Source organism: Callospermophilus lateralis, chromosome 9 (assembly GCF_048772815.1).
Source record: "Callospermophilus lateralis isolate mCalLat2 chromosome 9, mCalLat2.hap1, whole genome shotgun sequence".
Lineage (NCBI taxonomy): Eukaryota > Metazoa > Chordata > Mammalia > Rodentia > Sciuridae > Callospermophilus > Callospermophilus lateralis.
The window spans coordinates 94,592,468-94,619,966 of record NC_135313.1 but is presented as its reverse complement, the minus strand read 5'-3'; the positions used below and the strand labels follow the sequence as shown (position 1 = coordinate 94,619,966).

The window sequence follows — 27,499 nt, the reverse complement described above, 5'->3', positions numbered from 1 at the left end:
TGCTGTGTTTTTGCACCTTGACCTTCCAACAAGAAAACAGTTATGGGCTGAGGTTGGGGGGTGGGTGGGGAAATAGATCAGTGGTAGAGCACCTGCCTAGCATGCGCAACGCCCTGGGTTCCATTCCTTTCAAAACACACACACACACACACACACACACACACACACACACCACTTGGGCACAGATACCACAGAGTTCTTCAGTTGCAGATGCCCAGCCTCTCATTGAATATTTTATCCATACACCAAAGTGCATTTTTGCTTCTTTTCCATGACAGTCAACCCACTTTTCCATCAGAGATTCTCTAACCTCTGTCCCAAATAAAGATTGGCCTCCCTCCCTCTAATCCTCCAACCCCAAATGTGGTCTCCCCAAAGAAGACCCAGTGTGCAGCCAAGGAAAGCTGGCCTCCAATGTCCTGATACCCGGACTGAGAAGGTATGTCTGAGGCTAACCCAGATGGGCACACCACTCCGGGGCATGTGGCTACATCAGCCTGGACACTCAGAGGGCCTAAGAGAATGGCAGGGAGACCCAGGGGTGGGACAGAGGGATAGAGAGTAGCTGGTGGAAAAGACCTCCCGAAGCCCCACGCACGTCACAGCTTCTCTACCTCAATGGCTGAGATGTTGTTCCACCTCCTTGGCTGCTTCCTTCCTTGAGTGCTTCCAGTAACTGCCCTGAGGACAATAGGAGCTGCCCAGCCTGCTTGGCACAGCCACGTGGAGGCCTGGGCAGCAGCCGGGAGCGTGCAGCCACATCAGAGTACCCAGATACACTCCAGTTCCACCTCTCTGGGGCAGGAGGCTTGGCCCAAGGTCCAGAGCTCCCTGGGAGGCCGGAGGCACCTTGGGGTCAGGTGAGGACAGAGGAAGCCAAGGAAGGAAGGAAAGGCTGGCCTCCCCTGGGGAGACAGGCCCACAGAACAAAAGGAGCAGCAGCTGTCCTCTGAATTCCCAAGGATTGGCAAAGGGACAGCTGCTAAAATGAAAATTTCCTGAAGCCCTGAACTCATAAGCCCCTGGGAAGCCTGATGTGGACATGTGCCAAAAATGAGCCCCACAGCCCCCAGTGTCTAAGGACCCGAAGAAACCAAGGATAGCTACTCAAATGCCTTCTTGCCAGTTATTGCTTTCCTTGTAAGGAGGAGGAAAATCTCAGGATTATGTATCTGGTTTTTTTTTGGGGGGGGGGGTATTGAGGGATTGAATTCAGAGTCACTCAACCACTGAGCCACATCCCCAGTCCTATTTTGTATTTCATTTAGAAACAGGATCTACTGAGTTACTTAGCCTCTTGCTTTAGTTGAAGCTGGCTTTCAACTCATGATCCTCCTGCCTCAGCTCCCGAGACACGAGATTACAGGTTTGCGCCCCCATGCCCAGTCTGTATCTTTTTAATTTTTTAAAAATATTTTATTAGTTGTTGACCTTTAATTATTTTTATGTGGTGCTGAGAATCAAACCCAGTGTCTCACACATGCTGGGTAAGCCCTCTACCCCTGAGCCACAACCCCAGACCTTATTTTAAACAAATTATTTTATAGTCTTCTGCTAGAAAACTTTCATTGTATTAGCAAACGCCCAAAGGCAGAAAGAAGAAAAATTCTCTCAAGTTTTACCACTGAAAGTGGGTATCGACCACACTTTGGTTGCAGTCTTATCTGCGCATATTTATTTTAACTGGATTGAAATCATTTTATGTTTGCGATTTCGTATTTGTTTCTCCCTATCAATGGCAGTGGTTTGCCACCACCTCAGTACCCATCGGGGCTGCCCTGGCTTTGAGGGGCCCTGTTGACAATCGTGCTGTGAATACAGTACCCTGGGAGCTCCCTGATTTTGTGCTGTTTGGGGAGAAGAGAAGACAGTGTTCCACTATGTCCACGGTTTGTATATACAGCATTTACAGACATAACTGGTGGGTGTTTTTCAGTCAAATTTTATCTGGGTGTTTACTTCTACACAGCACGGAACCCAACAGAGAGCTAGATACATGGCAGGCATATGAAAATTTATTGAAGCAGTGATTGACACTGCATTGCCATGTTGTTTAAAATAACCTGCCTGCGTGTTATAAATACGCTGTATACCAGAACATAAACTCCCCAAGAACAGACTCCTGCCTTCTTCCCTGTTCTATTCTCGGAGCAAGAACAGGGCTCCATTCAGAATAGTCTCTCAGTAAATAGTTGTTAAAGACACGCTCATTTAAACATTTTTTTAAATTTCGTACTCCTGAGAAGAACTGCCTAAATGAGCAGTACGTATCATACATTCATTCCTCAAAGAATCCCAAATATCATTTTACACACACTAGGAAATTATAAAACCCGTTGGCCTATTGGACAGGGCCAGTCCTTGAGGATGACTGGCCAGGCATTTAGATGGCTTGTTGGTTTCCTGCTCTTTTCAAAGGAGAACTTTACTAGCCAGACCAGCGACCAGCTAACCTAGGCACAGAGAACCTGCGCACTCCTGCCAGGCACAGAGCTTTGGCCCTTCCTCCTTCTATTTTCCATTAGAAAATTTTTGTGGGGCAAGTAAGAACTGGAACATGGGGAAGAGAGTGTTTGGTCTGATCAAAAAGCTGGGGCTATAGCTCAGTGGTAGAGCACCCCAGGGTTCAAACTCCAGTACTGAAAAAAAAAAATTATTTCTAATTTCAATGATAAAATATAATTTAGAAAACTTGAGAGGAAAGCCTATTGTATTTGCCCATATTGTCCTTATTATTTCTTTCCTCTTTTCTGACATTCTAAGGTTTCTTCTTTCATGATTTCCCTTAGAGAACTTTCTTCAGCATTCTTTTAGGGTAGGTCTACTGACATTTCTCTTAGTTTTTAAAAGTTTTCATGGAAGAGTCTTGATTTCCCCTTCATTCCTAAAGGACCTATTGCTGAATACACCATTCTGGGTTGACATTTTTTTTTTTTTTTTTTTTTTTTGGATCACTTGGGAAATGTTGTGCCACTTCCTCCGGCCTCCATGGTCTCTGATGAGAAATCAGCTGTCATTCTAGTTGTTTTTCCCTCTGAGTAATGTGTTATTTCTCTCTCATTGCTTTCAAGATTGTTTTGCCTTTGGTTTCCAGAAGTTGAACTTAGAGGTGTCTTGATGTGGATTTATGCTGTTTATAGAGTTTGCTCAACTTCTTGAAATCTCTAAGTTTATGAATCTTGCCAAATTTATGAGCTTTTCAGCCACTGTTTCTTCAATGACTTTTTTTTAGCACTGCTTCTTACTCCCTTCAATATAGGAAGCCCAAAATAAAATTATTTGTACGTTGTATGCAATTAATTTTTAAATCAGTGAAGAAAGGAGAAAAAGATGCAACCCTACTATCTTTTGCGATTATCTACCTTTATCAACCCTTTTGTTTTTCGTGTGAATTCAAATTTACTATCTGATGTCATTTGCTTTCTAAGAACTTCCTTTAGTATTTCTTTTATATTAGACCTACTAGCAATAAATTATCTCAGATTTTTCTTATTTTGGAGTGTCTTTATTGATATTTTCTATTGGATAAGACATCGTCATTAAGTCTTTCTTTAATTCTTTAAGCAAGATTTCCTTTAGTTCATTGAAAATATTTGTAATTATTACATTGAGGTATTTGTCTACTAAGTCCAGCATCTGAGCCCCTTCAAAAATGGTTTGTGCTCAGCATAAAGGCACACGTCTGTAATCCTAGCAGCTCAGGAGGCTAAGACAGGAGAATTGCAAGTTCAAAGCCAGCCTCAACAACAGTGAGCTGTTAAGCAACCTGTCTCTACATAAAATACAAAATAGGGTTGGGGAGGTGGCTCAGTGGTCCAGTTCAATCCCTGGTACCAAAAAAAAATGATTTGTATTGGCTGATTTTTTATATGTCAAACTTTTCTGTTTCTTTGAATGTCTCACTATTTTTGTTGTTATTAAAAACTGGACATTTTGGGATACTATAGTATGTCATCTCTGGAAACGAATTTCTTCCATCTTCTGGGAGCTGATGTTGCTTTTTAAATTTTTTTTAGTTATAGATGGACATAATACCTTTATTTTGTTTTAATGTGGTGCTGAGGATCAAACCCAGTGCCTCACACGTGCGAGGCAAGCACTCTCACCACTGAGCTACAACCCCAGCCCCTGATGTTGCTTTTGTCACCTGCTTGGTCATTTATTTGTTTGGTTAGTGAGTTGACAAGCTAATATTGTGCAGTGTATCACTTCTGATGTCCACACTCAGATTTTTGTCTCACTTTTATCTTTTAGCCTGACTACCTATTTATATAATATTTTATATAATATAAAATATTATATTTATATAATAAATATACATTAATTATATATATAATTAATATAAGCCACTTATTATATTAATTATATATCAATATATTATATTATATTATATAAAAACCTAATACCATTAAAGTGTGTAGTTTGGATGTGCTACCAGTTTGGGATATTTACTTGTTATTTTCCTCGTGCTTTATGTGCAACAAGAGAGTAGTAGCTTGGATTTCCTGATCACTCCTAAGAATGTCATCTTAGGCATTTTCACACTTCCAGACTCCCAGGGATGCATATATGATTTTATTTTAAAGCCTGGATGTCTAAGAGTAGCTTATTGTTCAACTAGTGTTTGGTCAGAGGGTGAACTTAAGCCCCTTGTGCCAGTAGGGCTTCCTCCCTGTGCTGATGGGTCTCTGTGCAGCCTGGGAAATATTTCCAGGTCTGCCCTACATCTTGCTGTGACTTCTCTAGACTATGTGAAGCCTCATGTTTGTACACAGACTTCCTGTGATGCTCCTTATAGACTTTCTCTAGGTCACTCCATTACATTTCTGATTATTCTGTCATTCTGCTTACCGCTACTGGTGTCGTGGAACTATTAGCACCCTCTGAATTTATTGATAAAATATTATAATTTTCAACAACATCTTTAGGCATGGAATTTTCCACACTCTGTTTCAAATTTTAAAAGTCCCCTCTGACTCTACACTGGGCAAAATCTATGTGCTACTGCAAAGGCCTTAAGTTGGGGACAGTGACAAACTTATCCCAGAATGATGCTTCTGCTCTACAAGTGGGCACTGAGATGTTGGTAGTTCCTGGTCTTCTTGGTTCACCCCTCTTGGTATGGAAGCTACAGTGGGAGGGGTTAAGGATTGAGGTCTCATTTTTCTCAGGCTGTTTACCTGCAGTAGAGCTTCTGTCCTACAGCTGGGGTCTATGGATACAGCAGAGCACTCCATTTCTTGCATCGAGTAAGCATTTGTAATAGTTTGTAAGATGGCACCGGCAGTGGAGAGAGTGAATTGTGGTTCATATGCCATGTATTTCCTGCCAAGATTTAACCGAGTTTCTTGAATGAATGTTTTTCTACTTGCTGGATGACATTAAGACAATTTCCAAAGACTTGTTGTTTTGAATCATTTTCTCCAGCTAAATGGAGAATGTTTATTAGGGAAGGAATCTACCATACCCTTTCCTCTGCCATTCTAGAAATAGGCTCGCTGCTGGGCTACATGAGGCTTTACTGGTCGCTCAGCCACTGTCTGCATCTCTTCAGCAAATGCTGCCTGACAATGTCCACCACACATGGTTCTAGCAGTTTTATCATCTCTAATTTGGAAACCAAATTTTGTTTCTTATATTATATAAATCATTCAATTTCTTTTTTTTCAAAGTTTTGAATTATTGGCTTTAAAGTGACAGTGCAATTTAACTGATACAATATTATTTCAAAGTGTTCTGTTATGATACCATGAACTAAATTGTTAACATTGTGAAACAGAAGGGACAATTAAATAAATGATTTTATTCCATCTATTGAAATAGAAGGTTCACTAAAGAAGAATGTCTCAGAAGTGAACAAAGACTTTCCCAGCACAAGTAAGCAAGGGTCTTGATAAAGGGTAGAGTTCGGTTCTGTCTGCAAGCACGGGGTAAGTTGAACCTTTCCAGTTCACCAGCTCTAAGAACATAACCAGCTTCTATAGTTTAGATAGGGTCTGTTGCTGCCAAAACTCATGTGGAAATGTAATTGCCAGTGTAATAAAATTCAGAATGTCATGGAATTGTGTACTGTTACGAGGTATTTGAGCCCAGGGCAGTGACACACACCTGTAATCCCAGCTGCTTGGGAGGCTGAGGCAGGCAGCTCACAAGTTCCAGGCCAGCCTTAGCAAGGCCCTGCCTCAAAGTAAAAAGAAAAAAACTTAAAGGGCTGGGGATGAAAGAGTGTTTGCCAAGCACACATGGAGCCCTGGGTTCCATGCCCAATACCACCAGAAAGGAAAATTAAAAAGAGGTGTTTTGGTCATTGGGGGGGGGGGGTTGTCCTTCCTCATGAAGATACTAATGTAGTTCCTGCAGGAGTGGATTACTTATCATGAGATAGGGTTGTTTTCATAAAGCACCAAGTTCCTTTTGTCCCCAACTCTCTTAGTATACACCTGCTTGACCTTCCACTTCTCTCCTTGTCAAACGCTAAGCAGATGGATCTCACCTTGTCAAATGCTAAGCACTATGGTTTGGGACCTCCCAGCCTTCAGAACTGTGATTAAAAAAAAAAAAAGAAAAAAAAAGTCTGTTTTTTTTATAAATTACTAAGTTTCTTGTATTCTGTTATAGCAACAGGAAACAAAGACAAATGACAAATTTTTCAACCACTACTGCTTTCAAAGAGGGCAGGGCTCAAATTAAGTTCAATGTGCTCATTCCCTTCAACTACCAGTTGTCACTGACAATCATCTGAGTGGGTGATGGACAGACTAAGAAATAAAATCTCAGGGAGGCTTGCTGACATTGTGTCTGTACAACCAGGTGAACTAGTTTTTGGAAGGTCAGATATATTGAAAGATGATGCCCAAAATGAAAAAAAGGGAAATATTAATAGAAAAGGTTGTATCAAAGGAAAAAGCCAGCAGTGGAATGAGATGGACATCATTACCCCAAGTACACGTATGAAGGCACAAATGGTGTGACTCCACTTTGTGTTCAACCAGAGATATGAAAAATTGTGCTCTATATGTGTAATATGAATTGTAATACATTCTGCTGTCATACATAACAAATTAAAATTTAAAACATAAAAAAATACTCAAAAAAATGAAAAAAGCCAGAGTTGAACCTTGGAAGTGTCCTGTTCAACAGGTTCCAGGAGGTCAGTGAGGAGAGCTGGTGTCCAGCAGCAGCACACTTAAAGTTTCCTAAGTCTCTAGCTCAATGATGGTGTTTTAAGTGACCTTGTAACATCTTGGTTACCTTCCATGTAAAGGTACACACGACCCAAGCCTTCTGCCCACTTGTCCAGGGAGTAATTTAGCTGACAAGAGTGTGCTGGGGTGGAGAATCCTTCAAGCTTGCCAGACTTTCATTCACAGGGCTTCTCCAGGTCTTGGGAGAAAGGTCCAGGCAACCAAAGGGTTGGGTGGTCAGGCTTTTGTTTTTGGTTCAAGTCAGGTGACAGGGAGAAAAATCCGGAGTATTCTTTTGGATGGTTATAACTAGCTATTGATAGCAACTGGGAGAATTTAAAATTTGGTAAGGACTGATAATATGGACAAGGTAGAAGCGCCCATTCCAATTTGCAACTCCAATTGCAAATCCCAAAGAACAATTGCAAACTCAATTGCAGTTCTAATTAACAACCCATTCTTGCAAGTCCATTTACTCACTGCTTAAAAAGGGCCCAATTAATTCAGGACAAGTTGTTGGGGTCAGAAAAAAGATTTATTCAATGTATTAATCAACTTTTCTTTGTTGTGACCAAAATATCTAACAAGAACTTTGAGAAGGAAAGATTTATTTTCACTCATGGTTTTATAGTTTCAGTCCATGGTCAGCTGGCTCCAAGGCAGAAACATCATGGTGGAAGGGCATCCTGGAGGAAAGCTGCTCAGTTCATGGCAGCCAAGAAGTAGAGGGGTGTGGGAGGACCAGGAGCCCTTCCAGGGCACACCTCCAGTGACCTACTTCCTCCAACTAGGTGCCACTTCCCAGTAATCCATTCGCTATCAACAGATTAATCCATCAAACTGATTAACTCCTGGATGAGGTCAGAATCCTCATGATCCAATCATTGTCTAAAACCCACCTCTGAACCTTCCTGCATTGAGGAGCATACTTTTAACACATGACTGTTTGAGGGGGACAGTCCAGATTCAAGCCATAACTAAGAAGATGGTGGATCACGATCCTGAAAATCATCTTAATTCTTTTGTAAAAAGAAATGAACCACTTGCCCTTTTATCTTTGGGAGGAAATGATGGAGGAAACCTGGTAGCTGGTAATCTGTTGATTCAAATCAGTCTTGAAGGGCAATGATACAGATTAGGTAAGTTTGGGGTAAATCAACCTTATGCTGCTAGTTTATATGATTAACGAGGGCTGTGTACTCAGGGAAGCAAAGGCTTTTTCTAGCAAAGGATAATTATAAGTGTGACTGTATTCTTCCATCTGTGGAGTCGGCAGTAGAGTCAATTAAATCTCTGCCAGACAAAACAGAGTTTGCATAGCCATCAGTTACCTGCAATTTACAAACAGATGCAAAGTAGCTCAAAGACAATGAAATTCAATAAACTTCCATAATGTGCTATGAATTACATGCACTGTTTTCCATTAAAACAATATTTTTCCTTCACTCTCCCCATTTTGATAAAAAATTATCTCAAAGAAAGATGATGATGATGATGATGATGATGATTTTGGTACCAGGGATTGAATTTGTGATTCTCCTGCCTCAGCCTCCCTTATCACTGGGATTATAGGTCTGCACCATGGGGCCCTTCAGATTATTCTTCTTATTCTGGTCCACAAAATAAAACTGTTCTGATTAGACTTAGTCTAGTTATTTTCATAGGTAGAACATTTACCAGATGGGCATCATGTGGTGGGGCATGCCTATAACCCCAGATACTTGGGAGTCTGAGGCAGAAGGGTCACAAGCAGTAGGCCAGTCTGGATAACACAAAGCTGTGGATTCTATTTTCCATCTCTCATCCCGCCCCCCACTTCACATTAGTGTGCCTCTTCAAAGTTTGTTTGGTAGGAAGTTTACCTAAAGATATCAAATTGGCAACGCAGGGGCAGGAGGATCTTCAAGTTCAAGACCGGCCTCAGTAACTTAGCAAGGACCTAAGTAACTTAGTGAGACCCTGTCTCAAAATAAATAAATAAGAAGGGCTGGGGATATGGATGTGGTTAAATGCTCTTGGTTTCAATCCTTGTATTAAAAAAAAAAAAAAAATTGGACTGGGCTTTCAGTAACCACTTAAAGCCAGAAGCTAGGAACTTGCCACCAGACCTGGTGAGGTACTCTTAGCTCTGGAAAAACTCCTCTCTTCTTCAGTTTCCCAGAATATCCTCAGGTCCCTGGCCTGCCAGAAAGTCATCTTCATTACAATTCCAAAATTGTGGAAATGATGTAAGCCAGATACCAGGCTGGTTTTCCCAAAAGGGCTTTGTAAACACTAGCTCCATAAAGTCAATCTCAGCTCCTTAAAAGGATCTAGTTATATCTGATTAAATGAGCAGCATTGTCAGAGGGGGAGTGTATTTCAGTAGTGGAGTACTTGACTGGCAGGCTTGAGGCCCTAGGTTCCATCCCCAGCACTGGAAAAAAGAAAAAAAAAACAAAAAACAAAAAAAAACATCATTCTCAAATATGACCTTCCAGGTAAGTCCTTGTTGTATAACCAACGTTTCCAATTATTCCCCATTAACATGAGAAGAATTTATGACAATAACTGGTATGCCTATAACAACACAAATACACAGCAGGAGTTTTGAAAAGTCATTTTAAAAATGATTCACTTGTTTATGGAAACAGTGTATAAAATTGTTATGAGTTTTAGGTATAAGGCAAATATTCTAAATATATTTTTTAACTTTGATATAAGATGTTAAACTCTAAAACAGTTAAGTTTTAGATAAAAATTTAAAATGAAGTTTTTGGGGAAATTTTTAATAATATTGTCAATCAAGAAAACAATCTATACCTAATTTCTGTTTCCACTTAGATCACAGAAAGCTCCAGGATTTCACATAACCATTAATTGTACAATATTGAGGTCAGAGCGATTGTAGCTAGTACGCCAGAAGAGATCTAGTAAGATCTTGTAGTCCTCCTGCCTCAACCGGAGTCGCTGGGATTACACAGCAAACTGCTGAGACAAATGGAATTAATCACTCTGAAGTTACACACACAAAATCTATTACCTTAGAAAACTCGAGAAACACACAAGCATGGCCCACCCCGGGACTCCCGGAGTGGGAAAGCTGGGGTTTGTGCGGCACTGGATGAGCAGCCCCTGTCTAGCAGGCTTGGGTCAAGCAGGGCACTCCTCTTGCCCCTCAGGAAGCTTCCCCAACCCCTGTGGCCTGGGCCTGGAGAGCCAGACGACCACGCAGCCATGACCTCTTGGAGGAGAGCGCTCCTGGTCCCACCTGCATCCTGGGCGCTCAGAGAAATCTCAGTGCAAGTGAAGGCACTTCCTGCCTGGGACCGATAATGCGCTTGGGGACCCCTCCACCCGAGGGGTCGGAAAGAAGCGCAGTTAAATCATTACCCACAAAGCCCGCCCCCAGTGGCTGTGAGCCCTAGCTGGGCTGCTATCTAGAGCTGCAGCCGCGAGGTCCCCAAGCAGCTTTTGAAAAACAGAAGCAAGCAGCCGGTGCAAGAGGCCAGTCCGCAGTGCTCAGCTTGGCTTTGTCCTTTTCTTTGAAATAGACCGACCCGGGCGCAGGGTGCCTCCCAGGCGGAGATGGTGCTCAAGGTCTGCCGAGGACCCCAGACAGTGGCTCAGGGATTCCGAATTAGGCAAGATACTAGAAAGCCTCAGCGAATAGAGAGAAAAACTGGGATGAGCCCTCGGCTAGGCATCCAACACTCCTGTTCGAGGTGGTCTGTTTCCTCAGTTTCCAGGAAGTTTAAGGAGACCTCGCAGGGAGAGAGCCGGGATTAAAGCAGTGCTGGAGGGCAAGCGGAGCCGGCTGGTTGGGCTGCTCTCCAGCGCCCCTTGTAGGGAATTAGCGCTTGCTCCACCCAGGTGTGCGAGCTTCCCCAGTTCCCGACGCTGTGCCCAGGACTCTGCAACTAAATGCCAAGAGTTTTGGACATAGCAACAGCCCCAAATGCCCTTGTAGGTAACTAGAACATGTCACCTCAAAATATACCTCGCTGATAATACATATGTTGAGCAAAACACAATTAAAACGATCTGGGGATGTAGCTCAGTGGTACAGCCTGTATTCAGCATGCTGTTGGTCCTGAAGTGGGCAAAAAATAGTTCTCTCTCCTTCTCCTTCCTCACCAGCTCAATACAGAGAGGGCAGGAAAAGAATGGTCTTGGGGAGCAAATAAGCCAAAGATCTATACAAGAAAAAACTACTGGATAACTTATCTGTCCTGCATATATGTCCTGAGACAAATAGAATTCATTACTCTAAAGTTACACACGCAATCTACTACCTTAGAAAACTCGGGAAACACACAAGTATGGCCCACCCTGGGGACTCCTGGAGTGGGAAAGCAGGGGACCTCCAGGCATCATATCACAAATTCACAACAGCCATTTAAAACATCTACAAATTAGGTTGGGTTTTCCAATCAATGGATTCAGGAAGCATCTTCAAAGCCTTTCAGGCATTTACTGCACTAAAATTGACAGTTGTGTCTATTCATTCCATCTTCGTAGCACCCTTATCAGGTCCTAGGAAAAGAACAATGACAACAGACCCTGTCCTCAAGGAGCTGGCAAAGCTGTGAACAAAGACTATTGCAACTTGGAAATAGTGAACACAGAAAGTGAGGGATATGGAAAATATCCCTGCCAGGTGTGTGGGGTGAGGTCTGTGATGAACTGGAGCTTTTGTCAATTCGGTAGAATACACTAGAAGTTCAGACCTTAGCCAGAGGGAATGCAGGAAAGGCAAATGGGGCGAGCTCTGAAGGGACTCGTAGGTGGACCCAGTAAAAGAACCCAGTTCTTTTACTTGCTGTCCCCAGTAAAAGAACAGGTCCCAGGGAACTTCCCTTACCTACAACTTCTTCCTACTCGCCCTGTCCTAAATGAGTCCACCACTTTATGAATAGACAAAATTCTATTTTTGGCCCTGCTAAACCCTATAAAATTTACTCAGCGCCCTGTTGTATCCCATCGCCATTTTCCCCTTGAAAAATGTGCCCCTCTGGGGCTGGGGATGTGGCTCAAGTGGTAGCGCACTCGCCTAGCATGCATGGGACACTGGGTTCGATTCTCAGCACCACATAAAAACAAAATAAAGATATTATGTCCACCTAAAAAAACTAAAAAATAAATATTTAAAAAAGAGAGAAAATGTGCCCCTCCATTGCTTAATAGAGCATCAACGATCTGTTGAGTTCTGCATCCCTTTTTCTTTTTTGTATTTGCTTTCAGAAAGTACACCTAAGTTTAAAAGAAGTAGCAGAAGGTATCGAAGAGCAGCAGGCCTAGGAGGCCGGAGGGTGCGGCCTGGGTGTAAGGAACACTCCAAGATGTTATGAGAAAAGCTGCACAACACAGGGGATTGACCAAGCAAGCGATCAGTCAGGAGATGGGACTGAGGCACTGAAGACCCAAACCAGGTATGAGGCAGAGGAACCACCACATCTTGCACACGGGATGTAGAGAGGTCGAGGATCTTGCCAGGCCTCTGGCCCAAACCAAGACCAGAAGACAAGCAAGGTCGAGGTGGGTGTTAACCGTTCATTTATCAACTGTGACCTTAGTTCTGTGGGTTTAAACGTTTTTAAAACTTTATTTTGAGATAACTAGATGTGCGTGCTGCAGTAAGAAACGAGATCCCTCCATACCACAGTATAGCAGACCATGTAGCCACTGACAGTCTGGACAGTATTTCCAGAGGGGTACTTTGTGTGCCACACACTCCAACTTTAATGCTGCCAGGACTCGTCCAGCGGCTACAATCCAAAGAACCGGTTCAGGCGCTGAGAGAACGACTGGCAAGAGGTGCGGGGCGGGCCAGCAGACCAGACCTCGAGACTGCTCCAGTCTGCACAGAGACTGCCCTGCACGGCCACGCGCGCCACAGGCCCCGCCCCTTCCGCCGAGTCCACCAACCGCCGCCATCTGGCCAAGCCACTGCTGCCGCAAACGAGGAAAGCAGGAAGCGCGTGACAGCCCTCCTCTCCGTCGCCGTCCCGTCGGAGATGGCAGACCTCCACCGCCAGCTGCAGGACTACCTGTCGCAGAGCAAAGCGGGCAGGCCGGCGGAAGCGGAGCAGCTACTCGCTTCGGAGACTGCAGAAGAGCCTGCGGCAGGGGTCGGACCGACGGGAGCGTGGCTTGGACGCGCTGGCCTGCGGTGGACGTGGCCGCGAAGTCACACGGAGCCGGCGGCGGCGAGCCAGGCGTGCCTGCCGAGCGTGACGCGCGGGCAGCAGCTGGCTGCGGGTGGAGCCTGTTTGCTACTGGCCGCGCTCTGCTTCGGTCTGGCGGCACTCTACACGCCAGTGCTGCTGCTGCGCGCGCGCAAATTCGCGCTGCTCTGGTCGTTGGGCTCGGTGCTGGCTCTCGCCGGCGGCGCGATACTGCGAGGCGGGGCGGCGTGCGGACGTCTGCTACGCTGCGAGGAGACGCCGTCCAGGCCCGCGCTTTTCTACGCGGCCGCGCTGGGAACCACGCTGTACGCGGCGATGGGTCTGCGCAGTACGCTGCTCACGGCGCTGGGCGCCTGCGCGCAGGTGGCCGCTCTACTGGCCTGGTTGGCTAGCCTGCTGCCGTGGGGCGGTGGCACCGCGCTGCGCCTGGCACTTGGTCGCTTGGGCCGCCGCGCAGGCCTAGCTAACGCGCTGCCGGTGTGAGCCCTGGACCTGCGCCGTCAGGGAACGACGCGGAACCTCCCCAGAACCTGGCGCCTGCCGAGCCAAAGACTGCACCCGCCCACTCCCGGACTATACCACCGCAGAACGTCCTGATGACACCTGCCGCTCAGGGCGAAGGCGTCGTCCAGACGGTTCTGGCGAGTGTAAACCTTGAGCAGCTGTTTCAAACTGCGACACCAGCTGTTTCCGGTGGTCCTGATCTCACCGTTTCGTGCTATCTTGGGTAGCATGTGCTCTGAAAAGGAAGTTTTGTCGTGGAATTGGTGCTGTGAAGCTGCTCTTAGAAGTTCTTTTTGCACTGTGATTTTAGATTGAGCTGAGTAAAAAAGGAATGGCTCTTTGCATTAGTTGTTTTTGTGGTTTTTCTCAGGCTTAACTTTTTATTTTGTCACTTTTTTTTTCAATTCAATGGTAGATGTTGAGCTACAGTACCTAAGACTTGGAAATTATTTTCCCTCGGTCTTCAGTGTAAATGAATCTCAGAAGAGTATCAGATTAAGCATTACATTTAACCACTGGATTTTAAAAAGTAATTAAGGAAAAAACCGAGGTAAACTGTCTTAAGAGAAATTGTAAATTTGGTGCCTTATGTAACATTAAAGGAAAATTGGTCCTGAATTAGATATGAAAGTAGGGGAACAAAAGAGACATTTTCTGCCCTAAGTTGCCTGGTATCCAGGAAGATGCCGGTAAACCTTGGAGAGGTCTCAGTGCAGAACTGGGATAGCAAATCCTGGGAACAGGAAGGTAATTCTACTTTCAGAATTCCCATATTTGTTGGAAATTATGGATTTCTGCAGGCTATCACTTCTAATTGTATTTCATTTTTAAAGCAATTTACAGTTTGTCTCTTCCTTTAAGTTGTATATGTACACAGTACTTTTATTTATTTTTATGTGGTGCTGAGGATAGAACCCAGTGCCTCACATGTGCTAGGCAAGTGCTGGACCTCTGAGCTATAATCCTAGTCTGTAGTTTACAATTTCCATGGTGATTCTAACACAGTGAAAAATGCTTTTCATATATAATCACTATAGTCCCTTTGTCTTAGGTTCAGTGGTTACTTTTTCCTACTAAATTTATTGCCAGAAAGCAGGGGTCCAGAAAAACGACAGGTTTTACCATTAACTATAAACTAGTAAAATATATTTAGAATTTAAAAGTTCTGTGCCAATGGTTCTTACACTTAACTGGCACATCAGAATTATTTGAAGAGCAACACTTTAAATAAATTCATTCAGAATCTCTGGAGGTGGGATCAGGCATTGACATTAAAGCTCCTCTGATGATTCCATTTCAGCCAAAGTTGATAACCACCAAATGCACCAAAAAGTTGCCCTGGCTTGCGCAGTTTGAAAATAATTGTTTTTTGGAGGACCGGATTCCAGTGTTGCCCTAACATATTGTGTCAAGCAGCAGAAGAGCACTACTTCTTCCTCCAGTCCCCAAATGTACATTTTTCTGTCCTGATAATGTGAGCCCTTCCCCAAGATATGATACTGACTGAAGTGACCAACATCCACAGGTGGGCTTGTGAGCTATCACCCTGCTTAGTACTTGCTAATACTGCCTCCTCCCCTATTAATAAATAGGGTTATCTACCTCAAAAAGGTACATTCAAGTTTTCAGGAGTAAGTTATTTTTATAATGGGAAAGACTTGTGCCATTGACTGCTCTTTCTAGTCCCCTAGTTAAATTTCTATTCTAGTTTTAAATTTCTCTAGAATATGCATGGCTGAGGATTTTAGTGTTTGACATATTTTTATATTGATGCCATTATAGTTCTTAAGCCAGGATTTTAAAAATTCTGTTTTCAGCCTGACACAGTAACACATGCCTATAATCTCAGCTATTTGGGAGGCTGAGGCAGGAGAATCCCAAATTCAGGGTCAGCCTAGACAACTTAGCTAAATCCTGTCTCAAAATGAAATAAAAAGAACTGGGGATGTAGCTCAGTGGTAGAAAGCTTGCCCAGCATGCCCAAGACCCTGGGTGGATCCCTAGTACAGCAAAAAACCGAAAATGTCTAGCATTTTCTCAATTCATTGAAAATCTTGTTTTCAAAGCACCTTATCTTGTATTTATTTGGACAATGATGTTTTAAAATGCCATACATACTATATTTCTGAGTATTTTAATAAATGTGTAATGTAGAGATTTCTGTTTTTCTCTAAATTCATTCTCAAAATGTGATCTGGGTATCTGCTTTCCCAGGAACCAGTTATAAAGTTAAACTCTAAATGCTGATAATTCCACATGAGGGAAGGGAACCTAATTTCTATGAGGATTTGGTCTCTGGATCCTTTTAGCTTCCTGGAATTTGATTATGATTTCTTTTACTAATGCTATACAAGTGGAGGACAAATAAAGAATATCCATAGACCTAAAGCAATGCTGATTCCCCTAATAGTGTGTTAATAGTAGGGTGAGGGTAAATGTTTTTAATTTTGAAGTAAAATGAGAATTATTTACTTGGAATCTTTAGGTTGTAATAACCCAAAAATCAGTGTAGGTACTTGACATTTTTCTCACGCCACAGAAAAAACTTGGCCTTTATCATTTTTCCCACTAATACAGCCAGTTCCTATTTCTGTATGCTATCCAGCTATGTCAGTGTCCCTTTCCTGAACAACCACTGAGGCTCCAGCACTACTAAGCCTGCCAAGTACACTTGTCTGTCTCCATTGCCAAACTGAAGCTGGCAATATAATGATGTTAAGACTGCCCTTTTAGTAATAAAAAGCTTACTATAAAATCACCAGCATAACAAGTGGTCTCTCTAACTGAATTTTTGACTTTCAATCCAAATTAAACCAAACATTTCTTAAATACATGACAGGAATTCACCATTGACAAGAACGTTTTAGCTTACTCTAAAAACTATTCTCTCCTTTAAACACTGGTATTTCCACAAAGCTAGTAATGGAAGAAGAATTGAGGTTTTACAAAACAGATATTTCAGTCCCTTCCTTTTCAGCTTAGTGTGTGAAATGGCTTTAAAGTTTTCAAAAGGATGTATGTAGTTAACCTCTAACTTAAACCCAGGTTTTTCCTCATCAAAACAAAGCAATTCAAATCTAAAGTGTGGTTACTGGGAGATGTACCCAAGAGCCCATAATTGGACAGCCAGATTTTTTTCTTGAGTATAATTTTCCATCTGTCAGAGCATGTCTGAGGCTTTTGAACTACATTAAAGTATTCCTCACTGTACAATAAAAACAGTATGAAAGAATATTCAGATGAGAATGTTAAAAAGCACCAAGTTCACACATGAAATTAGATAACCTACCTGTTCCCTCAAGTCTCAAAGTCTCCTCATTTACATCAGTAATAACTGTACGACCCTCAGCAGACTAGATACAATAGAAACCAAAGATTTCCTTAAGGCAAGCACTTCACGACTGGTTTTCTGTTAATTCTTGCGTAAATCACATTCTGTATTCATACAAAAACAACTTAATGTTTTTTTCTCTGACAAACTGTACATATATAGAAACAAATTTCCAATTGGACATGAACTTAAAGTTGTGGAGGTGTTCCATGTCTCGTGACACTTTAAAAAAAAAAAAAAAAAAAAAAAAGATTCCAGCTTTATCTTCACAAAAACAACTTGGGAGTTAGGGCAATGAGGGTGGACAGGACAAAACAAGTCTAGCTACTCTGGGTAGCTGGCAGCAGTCTCTTCATCTTGAAGACCTCATGAGGGGCTCCTGGGACTCAGCTACCCCAGAAGAGTTCAGGGCTACAATAGTGCGGGCTTCCTTGTGTGTTTCACTTGGTAAGTCCACAAGTTCTTAAATACTGTCCAGAGAGGCCTAGTACCCACTTCTACCGACCCCTTCCACCACCCCTTGAAGCGCCTCGCCTTGGTGGGCCAGAGTTCATGTTGCTCCCTCTACCCCAGTTACTGCCACTCCGGCCCCCTCGAGAAGGGGTGCCACTGCCTGGAGGACCCCCAAAAGGTTCATCTCTATGGTATCCATCATGGTGGTCTCCATCCAAAGAGCTGGAACGCCCAGATTTTGGCACTCTCTGAGAAGGTCCCGGGCCTCCTCGGCCTGAAATGAAACATTGATATCAAACGTGACTTTTTATATTAGAGATTGCTTATCAATAACTCTAGCACAAACTTTCACTGTATAATGACAGTGGGCTACTTCAGGAATGTCTAATGGGTATGACTCTGCCTCTTCCTGACCACTACTTCATCCCATCCTAGCTCGAGGCCACGGTCCCCGAAAGCTGTGCTGCAGATGACAGGAAGCCAAGAGATAAGTGTGGAGCACCCCAGTGAAATCTATATTACACTGGGCCATGTGCCCAAACTATGGGAAGTGTATCTTCACTCTCTTGTGCATTGGGGTGTTTGAGGAAAGGTTTCAAAAGCAGTGACTAAACTCTGGAAGCAAATAAAATACACAAACTACTGCTGCTCTTAATAACAAGGTTCCAGCTAGACTCAGCGTTGACTCTGATTGTCCCATAATATTTGGTGCTTTGGCTTCTTTTTACACAGTTTGTAAAATAGAATATTTCTTGAAAAACAAAAAGAAAACACTGCCTCTCAAAATTATTTCTCTTAGGGATGGGTTTGTTTCAGACTCAGACACATAAATGTTAGGTATTATTAAAATTTTCTCTCTTTTTTAATATATTTTTAAGTTGTCAATGGATTATTTATTTATTTATTTATTTATATGCAGTGCTGAAGGCAGAATCCAGGGCCTCATTCATGCATGCCAGATAAGCGCTCTACCAATGAGCCACAACTCCAGCCCTAAAATTGTCTTTAAAAAAACTTTTCTTATGAAATGATAGTATTTGGTCCCCATCTCTCCCATAATGTGCTCTCGGGTCACTAATGCCAACTTTATCTTGAAATTTTGAATAGAAGCTGAATGTAGCTGAGATGCAAGATCAAGGGAGCTGGCCAAATATTATGGCTTCTCTTCTCACAAAGCAGCACAGGCTGACTGGAGGGTAGTTGGGCAGAGATGCCATCATGTACATCATTTCCACACCAGCTACATGTCCTTAGTCAGGGAACATGCAAAGATGTCCTGAGTGCCCAAGAATTCATCCAAGACTAGTAACAAGATATCTATTTGAGTGGGCAAGATCTGGTGATATATGACTCATTTTATTTTGGGTGGGTGGGGGTGGGGTTACCAGGGGTGGAACCCAGGGGCCTTAACCACTGAACATCCCTAGCCCTTTTTTGTATTTTATTTAAAGACAGGGTCTTACTGAGTTGCTTAGGACTCCACTAAGTTCACTAAATTGCTGAGGCTGGATTTGAATTTGCGATCCTCCTTTCTCAGCCTCCCAAGCTGCTGGGATTAACAGCATGCCCCACTACACTTGGCTATATAAGTAATTTCTGAAGTTTTGCTCTGAGAAGACCCAAAAACTGTCAAGAACAAAAGGCAGCCAGACACAGTGGCGCACACCTGTAATCCCAGCAGCTCGAAAGGCTGAGGCAGGAGGATCACAAGTTCAAATCTGGCCTCAACAATTTGGCAAGGTGCTAAAACAAATCAGCGAGACCCCATCTCTAAATAAAATACAAAACAAGTCTGGGAATGTGGCTCAGAGACTAAGTGTCACTGGGTTCAACCCAGCACCAAAAAATAGAGGAAGAAAGGAAGGAAGGGGGGGAGGGAGGGAGGGAGGAAGGAAGGAAGAAAGGAAGGAAGGAGGCAGAACTTTGTAATGGGGGGACTGAAAACATAAGGCAAGTGAACTTGGGGCAGGAAGCACATGATGTTAGGACACTAAGCAGCTGTCTTTCCCAAACCACACCACATATGCCACTGCCCAGCTCAACCTGAAGCCAGACTTGTGGTTAACATTTGTAACTACTGCTCCTGGCTTAAGATAGCACCACCTTCATTAAGATAAAGATTCAATGTTTTGAGGTGTAAAGATAATCTGTTGCCGTCCTGGAAACACCTCCTGCAGGCCATGTTCCTCCAAGTCTTGTGATTTGAGCGTAAGCGATGTCCTCTCTGGCTCAAGCTGAAAAGCAACACTGAAGCTGGAAGAGGATAACTCATCCCCTTCTGCTGAGGACACACATGAGGGCTCCAAGCAGGCATGAGTGGAGGCCAATCAGATCAGGAGTCTCCAGAAAGCAAGTCTGGCAGAGGGAGAGTGCGGAGACCCTTCAGCAAAGAGCTGAAGTGGAAACCGTGACAAACCAGAGATTCCCAGAAGTAACCAGAGACTGCAGGATTGAATTTGCAGTCACCAGAGGCTGCTCCATCCATCTGTGGTGTGAACCCAAGCAAACCTTCATCTGCACCACATTTGGGAGCATATGCCTCCTCAGAGCCTAGCCCCAGAGGTCAGAATGGAGAACAGACCCAAGGTACCCTAGTAGGGGTACATGGGACAGGCACAGACCAGGCCTCCCTCCCACTGCAACTCATGAACTGGAATCACTAGTCTCTCTTTACCTTTGCCTCCTCGGTCCTCAGAAGGGCCCCCTGGGGCCTCCATCTCTCTGTGCTCAGAAGTGCCTGGCCCATCATGCCAGGGGCGCTTTCGGGGTGGCAGGGATGCCATGTCCATGCCTTGTAGAGAAGAAGAGCGCTCTCTGCTGGCTGGGGAATGACCGTCATGAGGGGGATGATCAGGGCGGGGAGCATCACGGAAATGTTCATGACCTGGTCCTGAAATAAGAACATAGATCCATGAGGCTAAGAATCTGATAATGACATTACAGTAAACTATGACCAAAAGCCGATGGAAATGATACCACGGAGGACACAGAGGAACTTGAGAACCACCATTCGTTTCACACAGGAAACATATGCTTAATAGGCTAGGTGTAAGTCACACCATAACTACATAAGAAAGGCCAAGATTAGAAATCAATGCACCTGAAGGGAAATATAGTTCAGGTAAGTGATTCTCAGATGTTTTAGCCTCAGAACATCCTACAATCTTAAAAACTGTTGAGGGACCCAAACAGATTCCCTTAATAAGACTTATATTTGCTAATATTTACAGTGTTAGCAATTAAAACCAATTTTCAATTCATTTAACTTTATTCTCCAAAACAAGAAAACTCAGTGAAAAGAGTGGTATTATTTTATATTTAGACAAGTCCCTTTCCTGTTTGGCTTAAGAGAAAAAAGGCTGGATTCTCCCAATACTTCTACATTCTATCTACTAAGATAAAATGTCATGTTGGAAAGACAGGAAGGCATGGAGATGCAAGTTGGAAAAGACAGGATGTGGAGGGCTCCTGGGCCCCACTTTGTGAACTGTTGGTTTAGTGTAAGCTCGAGACATTCAACAAGCACTTCTTCCCCACCTGGCTCTCGGTTTCCATCCCAGGAGTCTGGCTTCCGTCCTCCTTCAAAGCGAGGGAACTCGTCAGGGGTGGGAAGTAAACCTTTCCTACCTCCTACAAAGCAGAGCAAACAATACTGTGCTCACAGACTGTCCAGCTGTGCTCACAACCACCTGTCCCTCCAGACCAGGTGTCCTCCACACTGCTCACCTCGTGGGGCACCTCGACCTCGGCCTCTGAGATCTCGTGCTCTGGCTGCCTCATCAGAAGCATCAAAATTCTCCTCTGGACCAAAGTCTTCAGGACCAGGAAAACCATCCCTTCCTCTGGGTGGGGCACGACCCTCATGTCTTGGGGGTGCTCCTCTTCTGAAGCTATAAAGAAAAAACAGAACAACCATCTCTACATATGTTGGAGATGTGTTATATACAACATCAATGGGGAGGAAAAACAAATTGCAACCATATTTTTTTAAAATATTCATTTTACAAATCCTAATATCAGAGGCCAAAGCAGACAGGAAAAAAACACTGCAGAATGGGGGTTACTTCAGGTTGCTTTTAGGAATAGTAAGAGTGATCCGCACTTCGTAGGTGCCTATGTCATGCCAAGTGCCTTCCACGTATTACTTGGTTGCAGTTCCTCCTGACAACAACCACTGCGGCACCTCTCCTCTGGCTCTGTTCTTCTGATGAGCATACTGAGGCCCAGAGAACTAAAGTCATTTAGGGACACACAGGAAATAAAGGCTATGATATGAATTCAAGACAGTCTGGATGCTCAGCCCGGGCTCTCTTTAATTGCCCCCCAAGTGCTTTTCATTTTTGAGACGGGGTCTTACTATGTTGCCTAGGTTGGTCTCCAACACCTGGGCTCAGCCTCCTCCCACTGTGCCTAGTGATCATCGGTGTTTTTATGATGAACATGTGTTACTTATATAATTAGGAAAAAGGGGGTACAGATTATGCTAGCCAACTGTCTGGACATGGTTCAGTGTGTGCTCTGGAACCTGTCCACAGCCTCCACCTGGGGCAGGCCCAACTGACATGAGTTGTCCCAGTGGCCCCAGTCTACTGTTGACTGGCATGCAGGGGGCACCTGGCCTTCAGATGGCCCATGAACTGGTTGGCTAGCAATCTGGTGCCCTAGTGGGTGGACAACTTTCCTTTTACTCTCAGGAACCTTGCAATTGGGAGTCTAAGTTGGCTGAGAATACTGCTGAAGCAGAAAGGTTATAAGGAAGCCTAGGGGAGAACAGAGAAAGTGACCTGCAACCAGAAAAAGGTGTGCAAGCATACCAAGAGAGGTCACAGTCACTGCCGAAAGGGCTGGAAGGAGCTGGGCACAGGCCTGTCTGCATGTGCTGTCCTCCCTATGTGTGGCCTCCTTTCAACCATGCCTTCTGCTCTTTCTTGAGTTTCCATTCAGTTATCTTTTGCTTTTATTAAAGTTTCCATACTAACAGTAAAGTTGAAATAGTACAATGAACACCCATAGACCCTTTACCTAGATTCATCATTTTGCTATTGGTGCTTTATATTATCTACTTACAAATGTGTTTTCTAAACCGTCTGAAAATCAGAGGCCAACAACATGATGCTTCAACTCTAAATACTTCAGTATTTCTTTCAAGAGCAGAAACTTCCTTCTGCCTAACCATAATATCATTGTCATTCTCAGTAATATGTGATATTATTTAACATACGGTCCAAATGTAACTTCCCCAGTTGTCCCCAAAACATCAATTAGAGCCAATTGTTTCTCAGTAGAATTCAGTTATGACTACACATTGTTATTTTAGTAGTCATGTCTCTTTGGTCTCCTCTAATTTTGTCTCCTATATCTTGTCTATTTAATGACCTAGGGGTCTGTGAGGGTCTGTCCAGATGTTTTATAGAACACCCCACAATCTGAATCTAGCTGATTATTTTCTCATGACTAGATCCAGGTTACACACTTTTGGCAATGGCTGCTTAGACCTCAGGATACCAGTTTGTCTCCTTGTTGATAATGCAAAGGTGTGGTAGCAACCAGATTTTGTTGCTACAAAGGTACATCTTCTCCTTTGCAATTGATAAGTAATCTGTGGGGTGATCTTGCTTCCCCACAATCTTTTCCCCAAAGGTCTTGACACCCAATGCCGATTCTTGCTTATATCAGTTATGACACTGATTGCTCCTAACAGAGGTGATTTTCTAATTCCATTACTCCTCCTACAGTTGATCCCTGGCACTCTGCTTAAAAGAGGTTTCTCTAGAGCCAGGCACTGTGGCGCATGCCTATAATCCCAGTGACTCCAGAGGCTGAGGCAGGAGGATTATAAATTCAAGGTCAGCCCCAGCAACTTTTGAGATCCACCTCCATCTCAAATTAAAAAATAAATAAATAAAAGGCGGGGGAGCAGCTTTCTCTTGCCCTCCACCTTTCCCTCCAGCTTTGTTTTTAATAACCTTTTTGGCCTGAGTTGACTTTACCAAATCATGCTTCCTGAAGCAAGGCAGGTGTGCCTAGGACACTGGCAAAGATAATAAACCAGGGTGAGGATGTGACTAGACAAGATGAGGAGAGGTAAGTGGGCTAAAACAAGTCACAGTAAGGGGCATTGTTTCCTTGAAATTCAGTAGGATTCTTCTTATGTGTAGGCATCTGCTGTACCATTGCCCTAGTTACAAAGGGATCCAGAGGGTCTAATTCCCCTTACCAGAAAATACCTCCTGTTGTGGATTAAATATTTGTTCCCAGAAAATTCATATGCTGAAGCTCTCATCCCCAGCATGATGGTATTTGGAAGTAATTACATTTGTATCAAATGATGGGTGTGGAGCCCTGGTAGTGGGAATAGAACCCTCATAAGGAGAGATAAAAGTGAGAGCTCCCCAACCCCCTAATGTGAAGATACGTAAGATTCCAAGTCAGGAAGAGGACTCTAACCAGAAACCAACCCTACTGCACCTTGATCTAAAACTTCCAGGCTCCAGAAATGTGAGAAAATAATTCCTGCCATGTAAGCCACGCAGCCCGTGGTATTTTGTTATGGTAGTCAAAGCAGAAAAATATACATTCTAATGGACTGACCCCTCTCAAATCACTCTCCTGATTAACAAACAGGTCCATTTATTGAAGATGATCAATGAGCACCTACATCACGCTGCCACTACTGCTCTAGGTGCTGAGGATTTAGTGGGAAGTTGGTGTGCTTACAGGAGATACATGCAATAAAGAAATACAGTCCACCCTCTGATTCCACAACTGGGATTAAACAAATCATATACTGCAATTAAAATTGTGTCTATACTAAATATCTACAGACCACTTTTTCTTGTCATTGATCCCTAAATAAATATACAGCAACTATTTACACAGTACTTACATTGTATTAGGTATTAGAAGCAATCTAGAAATGATTTAAAAGTATTTGGAAGGATATAAATGGCATGCATGGGGAAACCAATACCCCTCAGATATTGGAGGACAAAGTGTGTATGACTTAATGTCATGCAGTGCCATGAGTTACAATGAAATATAAAGGTGGGCAGAAACCTGAAGTGAACCACAAATATCTGAAGTGTGTTCCTGGAATAGGAAAGAGTGAGTTGAGAAATCTGGGGGTAGGAACATATCTGGCATGTTTGAAGAGCAGCACAAAGCTGTGACAGCACAAGGGTATAGGTTGTGGGTCTGTCACTGACAGAGGAAATATGACATAAATTGAGACAAAAAAATAATAATGTGAAATTCTGCCCAAGATCAGAAAGTCAAGAAATCATGGAAGTTATGCAGATGCCAAGTTCTTATTTCAAAGAGAATACCTAGATATTATTTTTAAAAAGGGCCAGATGCGGTGGTGCACACCTGTAATCCCAGAGGCTCAGGAGACTGGGATTACAGGTATAATCACGAGTTCAAAGCCAGCCTCAGCAATTTAGCGAGGGCCTAGGCAACTCAGTGAGACCCTGTCTCAAAATAAAATACAAAAAAAGACTGCGGATGTGGCTCAGTGGTTAAGTGCTCTTCAGTTCAATCCCAGGTCTACCCTCCACCACCACAAAATTTTTTTTTTTTTTTTTAACCTTATAGCTGTTTCCCTTAGCCCTTGCTATTTTACCCTTCCTGGCCAAATTATTATCAGTAATTCTTTTCTAACATATCCCCAAAGCATGAAGGTGGTGTACACTTATAATCCCAGCAACTCAGAAGGCTGAGGAAGGAGGATAAAAAGTTTGAGGCCAGCCTGGACAACTTAGTGAGACTCCATCTCAAACTTATAAAATGAAAAGGACTTGGGATATAGCTCAGTGATAAGAGCACCACTGGCTACTGTGCACAAAAAGAAAACAAAACGCCACAGAGTAAGAGGACAAGGGACAATGCCTGAAGGACAGTAGAGACAGAATTGCTGGACACAGGGTCTGACTCTCAACCCTCACACTTATAAGACCCAGAAAGTCTAGCCCTGCCTGATTCTGTCTGATCCCTTGTTTAGGATGCTCAAAGTAACACCTAGCTCATGGATTCCATGTACCAATCAAATGAAGTGACAGTGCCTGACACAGAGCAAAATTCAACATCATCACTGATTATTCTGAGTCTTACTTGAGATTATCCCAATTCTTGTTTTGTTTTGCTTTTTTTCTATTCCTTTTATGTTCTACAAGGTTATTCAAGCCGGATCTAAGTTTAACAGGAAGTTTACTTTTCAGTTCCATTTAACTTGGCAATTACATAAGAATTGCATCTATTTCACAATCTCAATTTAGGTGTCTGGCTCCATTTCATCATTTAATCAATGTGAACCTGGAAATTTTTAATACAGATCCAAGACCCTCTCTCATAGTATACTGATCACCATTTCTTTTTAAACAAGAATTTTAAAAAATATATAAAGAGAAAGATCTCTAAACTGTAAAGACTTAAAAAACAAAAGCACAAAGCATAATGTTGTTTAAGCCTAAATGCAAAACCTAGAGAAGACAGGGTTAGTAACCAGTGTAGTACTCTCGCCCAGTCAAAGAGGAAAGAGACCTTTGTGGAGAGAACTGATAAAAGGCCCCAGGGAAGAGGCGGTGGACTTGCGCAGTATGTGTCCCACCTTTCTTCTCTGCGCCCTCGAAAACGTGGGTCCTCGGGTTCCCGAGGGAAGCGCTCCTCTCCAGGTCTGCGGCCTTCCCATGCCCCTGGAGGGCCTCGGGCAGCACCCCGGCCATCTCCCTCGCTGAATTCCCTGTGATCAGGAGGAAACGGAGGCCCAGGGCCCCCTCGCCTCCATTTCTCTTCCTGTGGCAAAGGTCCTCCTCGCCCCTCAAATTCACGTAAGCGGTGGCCAAAGCGCTTGTCAGGGTGGAAGTCGTCAGGTCTGCTGAAGTCATCGGGGAAGTCAGGGTGAGGGCCACGCCTGTCAGGGGGACCCCTGCAGTCCTGGCCACCCCGAAAAGGCCCTCTCTCAGGCCCATGCTCAGGGCCACCACTCTGCTCATGCCGCCTCTCTGACATCGGGCCTAGGTGATGGTTTGGAGGGCCACGGGAGTCACCTGAAGGAAACAAAGCTGACCATTACCATGACATCCAGAAAGCCTGGCAACACAGGTCTGACCTGCAGCATCTCGACGTTTCAGGATGTATTAGAATGTTTTCCCTCTGGGTTCTCAGCATACTTAGAAGACAGTATCCCCGAGGCACCATATAATGGAAAGACCATGGGCTTTGGGTACAGAATTCAGCTTCACCTCTCAGTAGCTAAGTAGACTGATCTCAGGCAAACAACTAATATCAAATGAGACCAGCAGTATCTACCTCCTAGTATATACTAGAAAACATCTGAGAGAGCCTCCGGAGCGTGAGAATGAACTTCCCTTCCCCATACCTATTCTTTCTTTCAATGATTTCATTAGGGTCACTGGCTCCACACTCAAGGGGGCACATCAGAGAAAAGCAATCTTCCTTTATACTTCAGAAAGCTACCAAGGTCATTATAAGGTTCCAGGTCTACACTGCTACCACCCAAAATGCCACCCCTTTAACCCCTGACTCATTTAATTTGATCCCTTCATTAATATGAGAAATCTCAACACATTGCTCTTTGAGGTTCATGGAACCATGGGTACCTCTAATAACTGCCTGGTGACCACACAGCCCTGCTGTGCTTGTTTGAGTTTACAAGAACACCTTTTCCGCCCCATTTTAGCAAAGATGTCCCTCATTTACAATATTAGCACCATTCTTTGAAGGCAGAGTTTGGGAATCCACTAAAGATAGCACCTACCTAGCACACGCGAGACTCTGGGTTTGACTTCCAGCAAGGGAGGAGTGGGGGAGCAGAGCTTAATAAAAAAGGGAAAGTCCAATGA

At 43.6% G+C, this 27,499-nt stretch overlaps 3 protein-coding genes across 4 annotated transcripts in view; 1 reads left to right on the top strand and 2 right to left on the bottom strand.

The window, feature by feature from the left end:
- The window catches only part of Lims2 (LIM zinc finger domain containing 2), a 37,830-nt gene extending 37,025 nt beyond the window's left edge, over nt 1–805 (bottom strand). The window contains exon 1 of the mRNA XM_076865636.2: nt 615–805. The gene's annotated coding sequence lies outside the window, so the exon portion shown is untranslated. The remainder of the gene's footprint in view (nt 1–614) is intronic.
- A 12,321-nt stretch (nt 806–13,126) lies between these two features.
- Nucleotides 13,127–16,010, top strand: Sft2d3 (SFT2 domain containing 3). The gene has a single exon (XM_076865432.2). It carries the CDS (start codon nt 13,181–13,183, stop codon nt 13,832–13,834), a length of 654 nt encoding a protein of 217 aa, XP_076721547.1. The 5' UTR covers nt 13,127–13,180; the 3' UTR covers nt 13,835–16,010.
- Nucleotides 16,011–17,271: 1,261 nt separating this feature from the next.
- Nucleotides 17,272–27,499, bottom strand: part of Wdr33 (WD repeat domain 33) — a 105,816-nt gene continuing 95,588 nt past the window's right edge. Inside the window, exons 18-22 of one of the 2 annotated variants that reach the window (XM_076865430.2) lie at nt 26,245–26,683; nt 21,366–21,529; nt 21,177–21,269; nt 20,314–20,529; nt 17,272–17,913 (exon numbers count right to left, since the gene is read on the bottom strand). In XM_076865430.2, the coding sequence (XP_076721545.1) occupies nt 17,684–17,913; nt 20,314–20,529; nt 21,177–21,269; nt 21,366–21,529; nt 26,245–26,683 (1,142 nt within the window). In that variant the 3' untranslated portion in view covers nt 17,272–17,683. Of the gene's footprint in view, nt 17,914–20,313; nt 20,530–21,176; nt 21,270–21,365; nt 21,530–26,244; nt 26,684–27,010; nt 27,473–27,499 lie in introns of those variants that run through there. The other variant, XM_076865431.2, reaches the window with a different exon arrangement.